General features: G+C 38.4%; 1 protein-coding gene across 2 annotated transcripts in view; it reads right to left on the reverse strand.

The window, feature by feature from the left end:
• Window positions 1–6,296: 6,296 nt before the first annotated feature.
• Window positions 6,297–14,818, reverse strand: part of LOC139449878 (glutamate receptor-like) — a 37,519-nt gene continuing 28,997 nt past the window's right edge. The window contains exons 13-17 of one of the 2 annotated variants that reach the window (XM_071231448.1): window positions 12,736–12,983; window positions 10,680–10,791; window positions 9,591–9,728; window positions 8,722–8,835; window positions 6,297–7,976 (exon numbers count right to left, since the gene is read on the reverse strand). In XM_071231448.1, the coding sequence (XP_071087549.1) occupies window positions 7,905–7,976; window positions 8,722–8,835; window positions 9,591–9,728; window positions 10,680–10,791; window positions 12,736–12,983 (684 nt within the window). In that variant the 3' untranslated portion in view covers window positions 6,297–7,904. Of the gene's footprint in view, window positions 7,977–8,677; window positions 8,836–9,590; window positions 9,729–10,679; window positions 10,792–12,735; window positions 12,984–14,818 lie in introns of both variants that reach the window. The other variant, XM_071231449.1, reaches the window with a different exon arrangement.

Genomic DNA, 14,818 nt, shown 5'->3' on the forward strand with positions numbered 1-14,818 from the left:
AATGACTCAATTGTGAAAAAGTAACTTGGTCTCGCCGCTATATGGCTGCAATAATGCCGATGCGACGTTAAATTTTAACTCACTCATTCTGCTTATCTAAATGTTCACATACAGAGTAAACACATCACTGGTATACTACTGAACAGTTCAATTTCAGTTTCATGTTGTTTTACGCCGCAGTCAGCAATGTCCAGCTTGTCCAGTGGTTGGTTGGTTGGTTGGTGTGTTGTTTAACGCCGCACTCAGCAATATTCCAGCTATATGACGACGGTCTGTAAATAATCGAGTCTGGACCAGACAATCCAGTGATTGATGTCATGAGCATCGATCCACCCAATTGGGATCGATGACATGCATCAACCAAGTCAGCGAGTCTGACCACCCGATGCCGTTAGTCGCTTAAGCTTTTTACGACAAGCATAGTCCCCTTTTACGGTAAGCATTGGTTGCTGAAGACCTATTCTACACCGGAATCTTCACGGGCTTGTCCAGTGTTAATGGTCGTGTGTGTTAAAACTGAGGACAAATTATGTTTCAGCGTTTTGCAATTATACTTTCGAAAGATTTCAGTTCCCATACCCTATACCCACAAAATACCGACTACCCCTCACCGCCCCCTACTCAGATGACACATGAGGGCCTTCGTTCGATATGCGACAACACGGGAATGTCCCTGATAGTATTCCATAAATATCAGACATATTGTGCATTCCATATCAACGATGTCTGGGAGAAATTGATTCGATCGTTCAAATTCAATATTTCCGTTAAGTCCGTTAGAAAATATTTTTGAACACAGCGAATTCTCCTATAACAGCCCTGCTTACGCACTGTGGATTCCGCTGGGGACATTATCTCCATATATTCTCCACAGACACACTGGGACAGGCCTGGTGATTAAGGTCACTATGGCCATGGCATGAAAGTATGATGATGTAGGTTTTCAATATTAAAAACAGTCAATACATGAAGGCGCTTCATCCAATGTAATTCCACATGTATGTATATGTGTTGATTACATTCTCCACTTCTGTCTTCAATCAGGTGGACAGCTTCAGTAATTCAGATGTGTTAACTGTCCCTTTAAACAAATCCAATCGCAGCTAAAAACCAGGGTTCATTTATTATTGACACCGTTGCTCCAAAGTCTAGGAGACCTTATAAAAATGCTGCCATCGATTTTCCTTACAAGCTGCGTCCTTGCCAAATTTTGTTTAAAATGCAATTACTCTGCCCTTCTGTACTGACAAAGCGAAATGTAGTGAGCACATTTCTCAAGTGACGGTTCACGATACAAAGAACTTCCAAATTTTATGTATATCAAATGACATCGTCTAGCGCGTTGCAAGGGGGAGTGACTTGGTGATCCATTGGAAAATAAAGAGAGCTGACGTCAATTTTACAAACTCAACAGCAAAAACACTCCGGTGACCTCAAGTATTTTAAATGAAATTCATCCATTTACATAAAGTGAATATTCTATCTGGAATTGATTTTATGCACTATTGCGGGTGTAAAGCTAACTTTGCTTGTATTTTGACGTATTTAATGCTTAAAAGATGTATTGATAAACCTCCCCATGTATATACGTGCAACTAAAGTAGTGCGTCACTTTCAGTATATGAAGATCCGGGGTAGAATAGGTCTTCAGCAACCAATGCTTGCCGTAAAGGCGACTATGCTTGTCGTAAGAGGCGACTAACGGTATCGGGTGGTCAGGCTCGCTGACTTGGTTGATGCATGTCATCGTATCCTAATTGCGATTTTTACAGACCGCCGTCATATAGCTGGAATATTGCTGAGTGCGGCGTTAAACAACAAACCAACCAACTAACTTTCAGTATTGGCGATTATAAGCCTGCTTATTTTTCTTGAATGCGTATTGTGATAGGCAAGAATCCTCCATATAGAGCTCAATTTTTGGGCGTTAATGAAAAAAACATGGACATATAACCTTTTAAAAAATCATGTACAATGTGATTCGTACATATTTACTTTATATTCAAATAATTAATATTTACTTTGCAAGAATATTGGAACAACCACGGCAGGATCTTGCTTGAAAAGAGGCTCAGAACAATTCACAGTCCCATTCACAGTCCCTCGTGTATCCCAAAATTTTCAAATTCGCGTTATTCCGATTTCCCTCCGCCATAACCATTTTAACGCGTTATTAAACTAATACTTAACACTTGTGAATGATTCTAAAATTGAGTGTTGTAGATTTTGGGTGCAATAAAGCACCTCCATTATTACAAACGACATCTTCTTATGCAATCCGCCTGGCTGATTAGACACTATTGATATTAATGATTTAACCATGGGCGTGTAATCAACAATTTGTCAATCAATGTGTTCTGGGATTCGTTTGACGAAAGAGCTCTGTGTATAGAACTCGCTTGCTATTTGATATAAGTGACCAGCTTTGGAATTCGAAGGCAGCATATAAGAATCAATTTGAGCAATGTTAATGAATTTATCATTTTTCATGCCTTAAAACGAGTTAAGTTTACGATTTCCTTTATGGAACACTCGCCCATTTCAGGTATCCCTCCCAAGCCGTGATGTTGCTTGAATATTGTCAAAAGCGGCGTAAAACCACACTCACTCACTTACTCATGCAACGGTGAGAAAATGAGTATCTTGATCAACGTGTGCCCATGGAAAACAACCTTGTGCTTATGCTTAAATGCTTACAAACTGACCTTTAGATACTTTACGAACTATGGCGGCTAGGAATAAAATCAATAATAATTATGAAATCCGGAATCTCTTGCTTTTGTCAAGACTAATTGGCTACAATCACCGTGGGTTTTCACATACAGTAGCTTTTTACGGCTAAAGTCGACTTCATGTTTGTATAGTTATACAAATGTGGACTGTTTGAACATAGAGTTGCACAATGTCATGTGTGAAACATTTATTTACGCACATGCAAAAGAAACGCAAGTGGTTTTAAGCAAATAGGTAACAAACACGGAACCATAAATTGATATGAGTTAAGGCATGTTGTGAAGCCTGATGGTGTTATCAAAATTTTTGGTTGCATTTTGGAAGCCCCGAGTAAAAACACAAAATAAAAAACGAATCGCCAAAACGCACCATTTCAATGAATATGTGGGTATAATGCACTCATTTCTCGCGAAATCGAAAATGCACGAACTGTTACGAACTGTAGTGGGTATAAAACTGTGGCCGATTCTTGAACCTACCACTCCTTGGTCAACAATGCCACCCCTAACTCTAATTCAGAGAAACCAGGCTATCGGACGTTTGGAAGCTGGAGAGTCTGTCCAAGATGTTGCCCGTCATTTCAACGTTAACATAACCACAATTGACCTTCCTCGGAGCGGTCATCCTAGGGTCCCCACACCTCGACAAGATCGGCAGATTACCCGTCAACACCAGCGACATCCGTTCCTTACTGCAAGTGAAAGTGCTCGACAGACCACAGGAACACATAATCGACCCATTAGCCTAGACACTGTGATCCGACGTCTCCGTTCCAACAACCTCAGATGTCGCCAACCAGCACGTCGTCCTGTTCTCCAACCACGGCATCGACAAGCACGACTTCAGTGGGGACAGAGTCATTGCAATTGGCGACATCGTGAGTGGAGGCGTTTCATCTTCTCTGATGAAAGTCGCTTTTGTGTCTCCATTGCAGACGGAAGAGTCGGAATTTGGGGGCGTCGAGGTGATCGTTTCGCTTACAGAAACGTTGTGGAAAGGGATACATGGGATGGACCTAGCGTCATGATTTGGGCAGGGATTGGTCTTAATGCGAGACTTGGACCCATGTGCTTTCTGAATGTTGGTCAAGGTCGGGGACACGGCGTCACTGCTCAGCAGTATACCGACCAAGTGATCAGACCAACGGCACATTTTCCAACAGGACAACGCTCGTCCCCATGTTGCGATTCCTTCACTCTCTTCTCCTCTTTTGCCTTTTTTTAAAAAAGGCGAAAATCGTGGGGCGAAATAAAAATATAAAATTTTAGAACATGTTTTAATACAATCTTTTAAAAGTCTTCCTGTTTAGTAAAATACGAAACAGGAAAAAGTAATGTTGGCCTGTTTAAAAATCAATGGCATAATTCCCTCCCTCACCGACCTATATGTAACTTGATAGTGTTGCCGAGAAGAAATATACATCGTTCAAAAAAAATATTTTCATTTAAAGCATGGAATTAAAAATAAATGTATTTTTATGTTTTTTTTAGGCCCTGTTCAGCAATATACAAGTTATGTGACGGCGCTATATACATAATCGGAGGACCCGTGAATATCCGAGGTAGAATACGTCTTCAGCAACCAATGCTTGCTGTAAAAGACGGGATTGGGTGTTCAGGCTCGCTGACTTGGTTGATGCATATCATCGTATCCCAACTGCCTGGATCGATGCTCATGATGTCAATCACTGGATTGTCTGGTCCAGATTTGATTATTTACAGACCGCCGTCACATAGCTGGAATATTGCTGAGTGTGGTGTTAAACAAAAAACAAACAACAACATAATCTAGGCTTGACCAGACAATCCAGTGGTTGAAATATTGATTATCGATCCAAGCAATTTGGATACGATGACATGCAGCCAACCAAGTCAACGAGCCTGACTACCCGGTCGATTTTGTCGCAGTATATGGTAGGGGACTAATATTACTACCCGGAATCCCTACAAGTGACAGTGACAGTGAAAGTGGTATCGATCCTGATCATGACACACAGTTTCACACATAACCTGGTGCCATGAGGTCGCCATCGGCTGTAGATCGTACGTACATTTGATCATTTAGTTTATACTTAACAGGTCGGAGGACACTGATGAAAATCAATTTATGATCACAGCAACATGAAGTTCCACATAAACTAAGAAGAAGAAAAGAAAGCACGGATATTAATATTTTGATGTTTTGTATTTATTTTGACGTCATCACTGATTATATATTGTCCAAAATATTTCAAGTTGGTGGAGTGAGTGAGTTTGATTTTACGCCGCTTTTAGCAATATTCCAGCAATATCACGGCGGAGGAAACCAGAAATGGGCTCCACACATTGTACCCATGTCGGGAATCGAACGCGGGTCTGCGGCGAGACGAGCGAACGCTTTATCCACGAGGCTACCCGACCGCTCCTCAAGTTGGAGGAGGCTCGATGAAAGACCTTTGTGACTTTTCAGCTACAAATATTATTATTTTGTTATTACTCTAGAACCTTACAAACAACTCCATTATGTTTAGAAGAGAGATCAAAATAGACTCGTTTGTTATATTCATTATAGATAATGTCGTATTTACACACGGGACCTGGTCCTCGTTCAGACTTCAGGAACAATACCAGCTTTATTATCACCGTCTGGAAATCTACGATCGATGAGCGAAAATTATTGAAGTGACTGTAAGTGAGTGAGTGAATGAGTTAGTAAGTGAGTGAATGAATATAGTTTTAGGCCGCTTGTAGCAATATTCTAGCAATATCGCGGCGGGGGACACCAGAAATGTGCTTTACACATTGTACCCATGTCGGTCATCGAACCCGGGTCTTCGGCGAGACAAGCGAACGCTTTTACCCATTTGGCAACCCCGCCCCCCGGTGAAGTGTATAACGTTATATGGCGTCACATTTTGATTGTGCATGGTGGAATAACGTAAGTCAAGACATACTATTGAGTAATAGATTAGTGAGTAAATGAACAACGTTTACGTTCTTACCCGGCCGCGCCAGTTTAACGTGAATGTACATTCACAGTGGTGCAGGTCGTTAATGTTTGGTTTGAAACCCAGGAGGATGGGTGTGTGCTGACAGACCTTGGATTATATTGGGGCGCATTTGGGTTCGAACCCACCACAAACGAATCCTTGCAGCTATGATGCTGGGCCCTTCACACCTTACACAGACAGAGTATCACTGTTAGTCACAGGACGAAGCGTCCCCGACAATGCGACATGTGATACAAAACCTATGGTCGAATATAAACACTCTGCTTATGTTCTATGATCACCCTATGTTTCCAGTGAACGCTTGGGGCGGTAGCCTAGTGGTTAAAGCGTTCGCTCGTCACGCTGAAGACCCGGGTTCGATTCCCGACATGGTTACAATGTGTGAAGCCCATTTCTCGTGTCCCCGCCGTGATATTGCTGGAATATTGCTTAAAGCAGCATAAAACCATAACACTCACTCCAGTTAACGCTCAGAGAAAGGAGAATGATCTTAGCCGAATTCCATCAACACGATAATTTGTTTAAGATGTTATATCTTGTAGCTTTATGGTACCTGTGGAATCCTTATCAAACATATGGTCTAATATCAGCACACTGTTTTTATCGAACTACGGTTAAATCGATATATGTTCGATATACTGAGGACTTCTAGTGAACGAGGTTTCGCTGTACTGCCATTCATCCACAGCAGAAATACATTACAGTATTGTTTTATGTGTAAGGTGAACTCTTCACCCCGATTGGTTAATTTTAATATATATGTTCATAAAAAAAGAATGTTTGTCTAAAAATTATCGATTGAATAGGGAGAAACGTGTTTGTATAAAACTGGTTTTAATACTATTTAAGGCAAAACAAATTAATCTAATATAAATATCATTATCCACAAAGAACACATCAACGTTGTGCAATACACTTTGTAAACAAGTAATACACAGATACCTGCGGAGATGGTATTTACAATGGAGGTCAAACACAACAACTAAACTACAACATATACACATATGATTTTCTTTGCAACTTATCATCTTTGGATGATTCCGGTATAAAATATATCAACAGGGTATCTGAACACATTATTTACAAATACAGACTCTAAATACAAAACAACATGTGGTTATACTTAATATGTGGTCTTTTTTGCAAATTGTGTACATCAGATGACTTTAGAAGTCGCATATTTATTACAAAGATTGAACAAAACCGTATATTCATTGGCAAATCATTGGCTTTATATGAATAAGTTAAAGAGGTTTTCCGAGAATGTTCTTGATGGAATAGTTGCCGTACAAGCCATTGTTATATGATTGTGTTCGACACAAACACTTAATGCTACCTAAAACATCCCAGCATGTATCTATGAACGTGCGATAGATGTTGCAACAGTGTTTCGACTCTGGGGTATTCATTTCAATGAACCGATTCAGCTACGTGTGGTTTTGTGCACTTGTGTGAATTTTACCATGACAACACCTGCAGAGACGTGTAGAGATTTCAATAAACCATCGACTGTGTATGTCAACAAAACGTGAGAAGTTATCATGGTGTTACATAACAAAACGGTTAAGCACTTGAAGTAGGATTAACATGAGTACCATTATCAAAATGAACTATATACAAATGGGGATATGGATTATCAGTGATGGAATGTCTGGTTGAATAGCACTCACCTGAAGTCTCTATTTCATGATGACTTTCTGTCATTTACAACCATTGAAACAAAAAATATGCCTCGTATTTTTCATATTATCTATTTACTTCATCTGGTGGACATTACCTGCATCCAGTCTGAACTAATACCAGTAGTATCCATACATTGTTCAAATGGTCATAATTTTCGATACAAAAAGCATATGTCACATTTGTACCTTGTCACTGATATCTTCAAATGTTTCTCTGCTGTTGACGTTTTGTGTCACACCAACGTTATATCGGCCTATGTAAAGTCTACATTTTGAAATACCACGGTCAATCATCATATTAAAGTATCACATGGACACAAAAATATTATTGGAAGATACATATAATATCCTTATTATCAGGTTGTACAGTGAAAAGGCATGTGAACCTTTGATATCACTGAATTCCTCAGAAGATAGTTACTGGAAGAATCTGAGATTTGCCACACATCAAAGAACAGAGACTCCATTGAATTATTTTGGCAGTTTGTCACATATTCAAATTAGATTTCCGTCTGGTTTCCTTTCGGGGGAGTCTCAAAGGTGATGAGCTGCCCAGCTGGTGCAAAGTGGTACTGAAACAGGAAAGTCAACATCCTTCACACTGTGAACAAAATTGATTACATACAGGAAATTTGTTTATGGAAGGGCCATGTACGTATGAACGATGAAGGTCTTAATATTGATATTAATAATGAACGTTGAGTATATTTTGAGGCAAAAATCAATGTTACAATTTCAGAGAAAATTGCTTACTTATTTTGAACTTAGAATTTATTACTAAAGAAATTTATAACTCATTTGTGTCTTTAAAATGTGTGCACTTGTTATATTGCCAACATTTCATTTCATTTATTTTACTTACGTAGTATGAATGAATAGTGTTTTCGTGAAAAAAATTAAATCAAGCTTAAACGTATTTTAAGGATAGAGAGCAGATGGAATTTATATTAAGACGAGAGTAAAACATGCTTTGGAGAAATAAATGCATTTACCAAGAAGAAACGCTTTTAAAGAAATATCAGGAATATATTATTAAACGATATACAATACAAAGATATAAACCCACAAAAGGAAAGGATTGAAATGATTTGTTTGATAGAAACAAAACAACGAGCATCAAGACAATAGATTTGCATGAATATAAAGACGTCTCTTCCCCAAAGTGTATTTGTCATGATATTACTCATTCTGATTGAATAGATAGGTAGTCGTAATAAATCGCTCATTTTATTAGCCGTCTATGCCGAATGCAAATCTGTTGACGTTGACGCACCTTGTGTTTGCCTGTTATCAAGCAAATCATTGTCGAAACAGTACCCCTCCGTTCTCCTGCTCAGGAGAAAAAGCAGCGCCAGTATTAAAGGATTCAAAGTTTTCCCTTCTCACTGGGTTTTGGTTTGCATTTGTACGTGCTTGTGTTTTGGCATTTTCCTGAAAAAAGATTCCATTGGGAAAGTAGGAACAGTGTGGTCATGACATACAAACAAGGTGTATGAGTTGGAGAGTGAAAGTAGTTTTACGCCGCTTTTAGCAATATTTCAGCAATATCACGTCGGGGTACACGGGAAATGGGCTTCACACATTTGTACCATATGGGGATATATGAATATTATATTTATGTGCCCGATCGGCTTGTATTCGCTTTCACATTGAAAATTATACCAGTTTCGTAAGTTGTTGTATAAGAGTTATAGGATTCAACAACGCTTTGCGGTAGTATTTCAGCAATGTGATGACGACATCTTGGTTTGATATATTGGGAATCGAACTCCGGTCTTCTGTGAAACAGAAGTAACCACAAGACTACCGAAATGACCTCCAATTAAAAGCCACGTACCCAGTGATTCACAGTGGACACAAGCACGTCATGTTTTTAATTCATCATTAATGATATAACGTATTATATCACAATCTCTTGTAGAAATATGATTAGAAAATATATCATTTGAACATATACTGTTCTTATAAATTATTCACACAACAATAATACTTTAAAACACGGATTATTGAAAGAAATTGATAGCAGGTTTCGGTACACTCATTCTGAAGAGGGTTTATAACAGATTAAATCAGACCAGAGCGTGTCGAGATGGCATGCACATACGAAGCGTTGAACATATGTCACATTGCGTCTGAATTTTCGTGATGACGAAATGTTTATGTTACTAAGGTTTGTGAGGAGTTACCTTGGCACGATTTGCTTTTAATTTTTTCTGTGCTAAATATTCCAAAGCCGACGTAATCATTGCCAGCACAAGTCCCCCAATGAGGATGTGGAAGATTCCAGATACATTGCTCAACGTTAGGGCGCTCTGGGTAGCGTCCTGAAAAGTAAGTTGGGTTTAACGTCACAGCTGTTTCAGCTCAATACAATCAATACAACGTTTTCCTCTTTATTGAAACCAATGGGCAAGGACATGATGGTCACAACCCAAGGGTTAATATCAGATTGAATCTGGACAAACTTACGGATCCTGGCTAGACAAAGGGGGACAACTCGGAGCAGAAAATTGCCTATCCTTAGACAAATATGACAGGTAAGGGACGCAGTTCCGCCTAGCTTTGTGGATTATATTACATCAAGGAGTACCCCGTGAGCAAACGAATTAATTCTTGTGATCAGACATCAATACATAACGTTTATAGATAATGATTGAAGTACTGTGAACCCAGTTAGTATGAGGGAAACGTTTTACTGATATATGTACAGGAGCCCAACCGACAATTTGAAGTGTCTGTTGTTTGGACAAAATGCTCCTTCTCTTTTGAAAACATACACATCTCCGTTCATTCATATTAATTCAGAGTGTGTGTGACAAAGGGAGAAAACTCGGTTTATGACTCGATGATAACTCCTGATGAGGTATGAGATGACGCTGATTACATTGATAAGAATTTTAAAATTCAATGATAAATTTCTGCAAAAAGCAGAATCGATTGTACGATTCCGGCAGTATATATAAAATATTTGATACCTTTTGAGATATCCGTCTTTGTGATATACAAAGTATTGCATAAGACTCCATAGTCCTGCATAAAATACTATGCATTCCCATTTTTTTGTTTTTCAAAATAGTGATATATTTCTAAAGGAGATGTAAGCCAGAGATACAAGTATGAATACCTTTAGAAGTTTGATTGTTAACTAATATCAGGAAAGACTTGCATACATCTAAGGATGTGCTTCTGTTACGTTTTCTTGTAAAATGGTCATGTTATTTGGGATAATTTAGTTTAAAAATTATTTTTAAAATTGATACATTTTAGATATTTACCTTTGATCCATCAACGTCTCCACATTTACCCTTGTCGTACCACCATTTTCTTCTTAGTTTGTGGAGTTCTCCTATCTCCCGAAGCTCAAGCACAGCAATGTTGATTTCGTCTCTGTAAAACAAACCATACGTAACATGGTCCATAAGCAATATGGTACATTCAGGATAATTCCCATCTGCTACAGCGTTCAGTGAAGATAATTCTATATCCGTGCTACGGTTTATCGGGGTATGTTTACACGTTTAAAGAAATAGGGTTCATTCAGCATTATCATATACAGAAACAAGGTTTAACCATGACAACAACATGTATCTTTCAGCTACACGGTTCATTGAGAACAGCTAGGGCTCATTCAGCATTATCTTATACAGAAACAAGGTTCAATCAAGACAACTATCTTTCAGCTACACGGTTCATTGAGAACAGCTAGGGCTCATTCAGCATTATCATATACAGAAACAAGGTTCAATCAAGACATCTATCTTTATGCTACATGGTTCCTTGAGAACAACTAGGGCTCATTCAGCATTATCATATACAGAAACAAGGTTCAATCAAGACAACTATCTTTCAGCTACACGGTTCATTGAGAACAGCTAGGGCTCATTCAGCATTATCTTATACAGAAACAAGGTTCAATCAAGACATCTATCTTTATGCTACATGGTTCCTTGAGAACAACTAGGGCTCATTCAGCATTATCATATACAGAAACAAGGTTCAATCAAGACAACTATCTTTACGCTACACGGTTCATTGAGAACAACTAGGGCTCATTCAGCATTATCTTATACAGAAACAAGGTTCAATCAAGACAACTATCTTTCAGCTACACGGTTCATTGAGAACAACTAAATGACAGTAACACGGTACATTCAGGATACTTATATATGTCAGCAGAATTCATGTTAGTTTGGCGTGGAAGGAATGCACTTTGATGAAACCCACGAGCCCGGGTTCATGTATGGTGTTGATAAACCAAGAAACATTATCACCAACACCGCTCATTCAGGATAATTATATATCAGGAACACGGTCCATTCAGGGGAACTACATCTCAGAAACATGATACATTCAGGTCAACTATATATCACCAACACGGTTCATTCAGGATAATTATGTAGCAGCAACTTGTTCCATCCAGATTAACGATATATAAGCAACACAGTTCATTCAGGACAACTAAACATCAGCAACACGGTTCATTCAGGACAACTATATATCAGCAACACGGTTCATTCCGGACAACTTTAATTAGCAACACAGTTCATTCAGGACAACTATATATCAGCAACACAGTTCATTCAGGACAACTATATATCAGCAACACGGTTCATTCAGGACAACTATATATCAGCAACACGGTTCATTCAGGACAACTATATATCAGCAACACGGTTCATTCAGGACAACTATATATCAGCAACACGGTTCATTCAGGACAACTATATATCAGCAACACGGTTCATTCAGGACATCTATATATCAGCAACACGGTTCATTCAGGACAACTATATATCAGCAACACGGTTCATTCAGGACAACTATATATCAGCAACACAGTTCATTCAGGACAACTATATATCAGCAACACGGTTCATTCAGGACAACTATATATCAGCAACACGGTTCATTCAGGACAACTATATATCAGCAACACAGTTCATTCAGGACAACTATATATCAGCAACACAGTTCATTCAGGACAACTATATATCAGCAACGCGGTTCATTCAGGACACCTTCATGTATATATCAGCAACACAGTTCATTCAGGACAGCTATATATCATCAACAAGGGTCATTCAGGACAACTATATATCAGCAACACGGTTCATTCAGGACAACTATATATCAGCAACATGGTTCATTCAGGGCAGCTATATATCAGTAACACATTAATATAAAGGGTCCTTTATAGAATATTCGGTAACTACTTCCAACTATTAAGATTCGGAAAACCACGATCATATTACTTTTCATATACGTTTAACATGTTTGTACTCAAATGCACGAAGCCTTGACTAAAACATCTATTCTGTCAGCGGACCTCACCTTAAAGGATATCCTATACGAGTTGCTATCCCGTAGCCTTTGTTGTCCAAGTTGTCGCCCACCTTCATCGTGTCACAGGGTTCTTGCTGACTGTGGTAATCGTTCATCGAAGACTCCAACATAAACGCGTACTTCCCTTTCGACTTCCTTACTTTTGCCACCCCAAGCTCTACGTCAGACAGCATAACTTCGTTTTTATTAGCCTCCATAGTCTCATACATTTGCCTGAAAACCTGGACTTCTGAATCCTGCAACAACAAAACGCTGGTATTCCGTTAAACTGTTATAGGTAGGGACGGGTGTCATGTAACTTGTATGAATATGATTTGATGGTCTTAAATAGAATTCTTCTTACAATTCACTGGGTAATAATACGTTTACAAATATGATATCCCAAAACGTTGAATGGCGACAATCAATCCAAACAAATATACAAATAACAAATTATATTACAATAGACATGATTTTACACAGTGTTTACTAAATACTTTCTTCTTTCTTTCGCATGATAAATATACAGAAATAGTGATGTGTTTTGTTCTGTGTCGTTTGTGGCAATTGCATATTTACAGTATTGATACATGTCTTTGGTAGATATTTAAGCCTAATAGCATCAAAGTAGCACAAACGCCTTCATCTTTTATAACTTGATCACATAAAGGGCAGTTTATCATGCACATATCGATATCTGCCACCTACCTTAATAATTTCTCAACCGTAATAATCTCCCTCCAAACTAAAACATATTTCGAAGCTTTAATTCTCTATTTGTACAAAGGTACTTTTCTGGTCCTAAAAAAACTTTTATGTTCTCTGTAAAGGTTATATCTTAAACTGTTTGTGACAGCCAAACAAAACCAAAACCATGAAAAATTACTAGATATATCATATTTAAAGCCAAACTTTTATACCCTACATTATCTAAATAAAGTAACATGTACGTTTTGGCAGGGAGGCGGTCGTTGATAATATTTTACACCTGTATCCAACACTACAAACAAGTAAATTGATATTCATTGGATATCAGCCACATAAACCATACACTATTATAGCATTATGTATTTGACGTAAGGTTTGAGGTTTATAAGAAGTTTCAAAAGCCAATATGTGGATTTTCTCTATACCCTCAAATCTATTTGTCCCCCCAATGTCTGATGCGTACAAAATTAACTAAACGTATAAATATAATGTCCCACAATGTTGCGACAAGAATAAATCAGCAATTACAATTTGCGTTTGATTAATATTATTTAAAAGTGTTTTCCTTGTTTCTCCCAAGGCTGATTCAGCTGTCGAGACTAGTGAATCATAACATCATATTATTCCAGGCTTACATCTTGCAGTCACACGCCTGTTTGAGCATGCGTAGAAAGATGCAGCTGAAACCTACTAAATGTATTTACGATGTCAATAAACATGAAATGCGTTGAGGTTTGTGGGTTTTAATGAGTATTCGATGCTTTCGTCGTCGGTCCAGATAACTTTTACTGGAAAAATGCAATAACACCCTCAAATATCAAAACATATAATGTTTATCTCCTAGGCGATACAGTGAAACTCCTTCAATCCGGACGTTACCGTTCGAAGTTAAATAGTCCGTATTAACTATTTTCTGCTTGCTAGAATGTTCCCCTTTAGATATTGAGGTAACGGTAATTTAACCTATAAATATAATAAACTATATTTCCACTCCTGTAAACCTTCTTTCTTGCGGGTGATGTTATCGTCCATGGTTCATGCAGATCATCGGGTTCAGTTGGCATGTTATAATCTTTCTATTTGTTAATCAGAATGAAGCTGGACTACTATACGACTTTCTAAGATGCTTAATTAATAGATCAAAGGCGACGACTGTACTTTATCAAGTCTCTGGGGAAAGGAATAGACAATCCTTGAAAGGTTTAATGACTACATGTACACTTGTTGCTCAGTGTACGGCATTTTGTATGGTGGCCGAGAGGGACATCACTTTCTCGCCTTCATTTACGGCCGCGAGAAAGCGATAATACGAGACGTGAACGCGAGACGAGAAGCGATAACACGAGACGTGAATGCGAGACAAGAAGCGATAACACGAGACGTG

The sequence above is a fragment of the Haliotis cracherodii genome, unplaced genomic scaffold, assembly GCF_022045235.1.
Source record: "Haliotis cracherodii isolate W230 unplaced genomic scaffold, xgHalCrac1.p SCAF_8, whole genome shotgun sequence".
In the NCBI taxonomy this organism is placed as follows: domain Eukaryota; kingdom Metazoa; phylum Mollusca; class Gastropoda; order Lepetellida; family Haliotidae; genus Haliotis; species Haliotis cracherodii.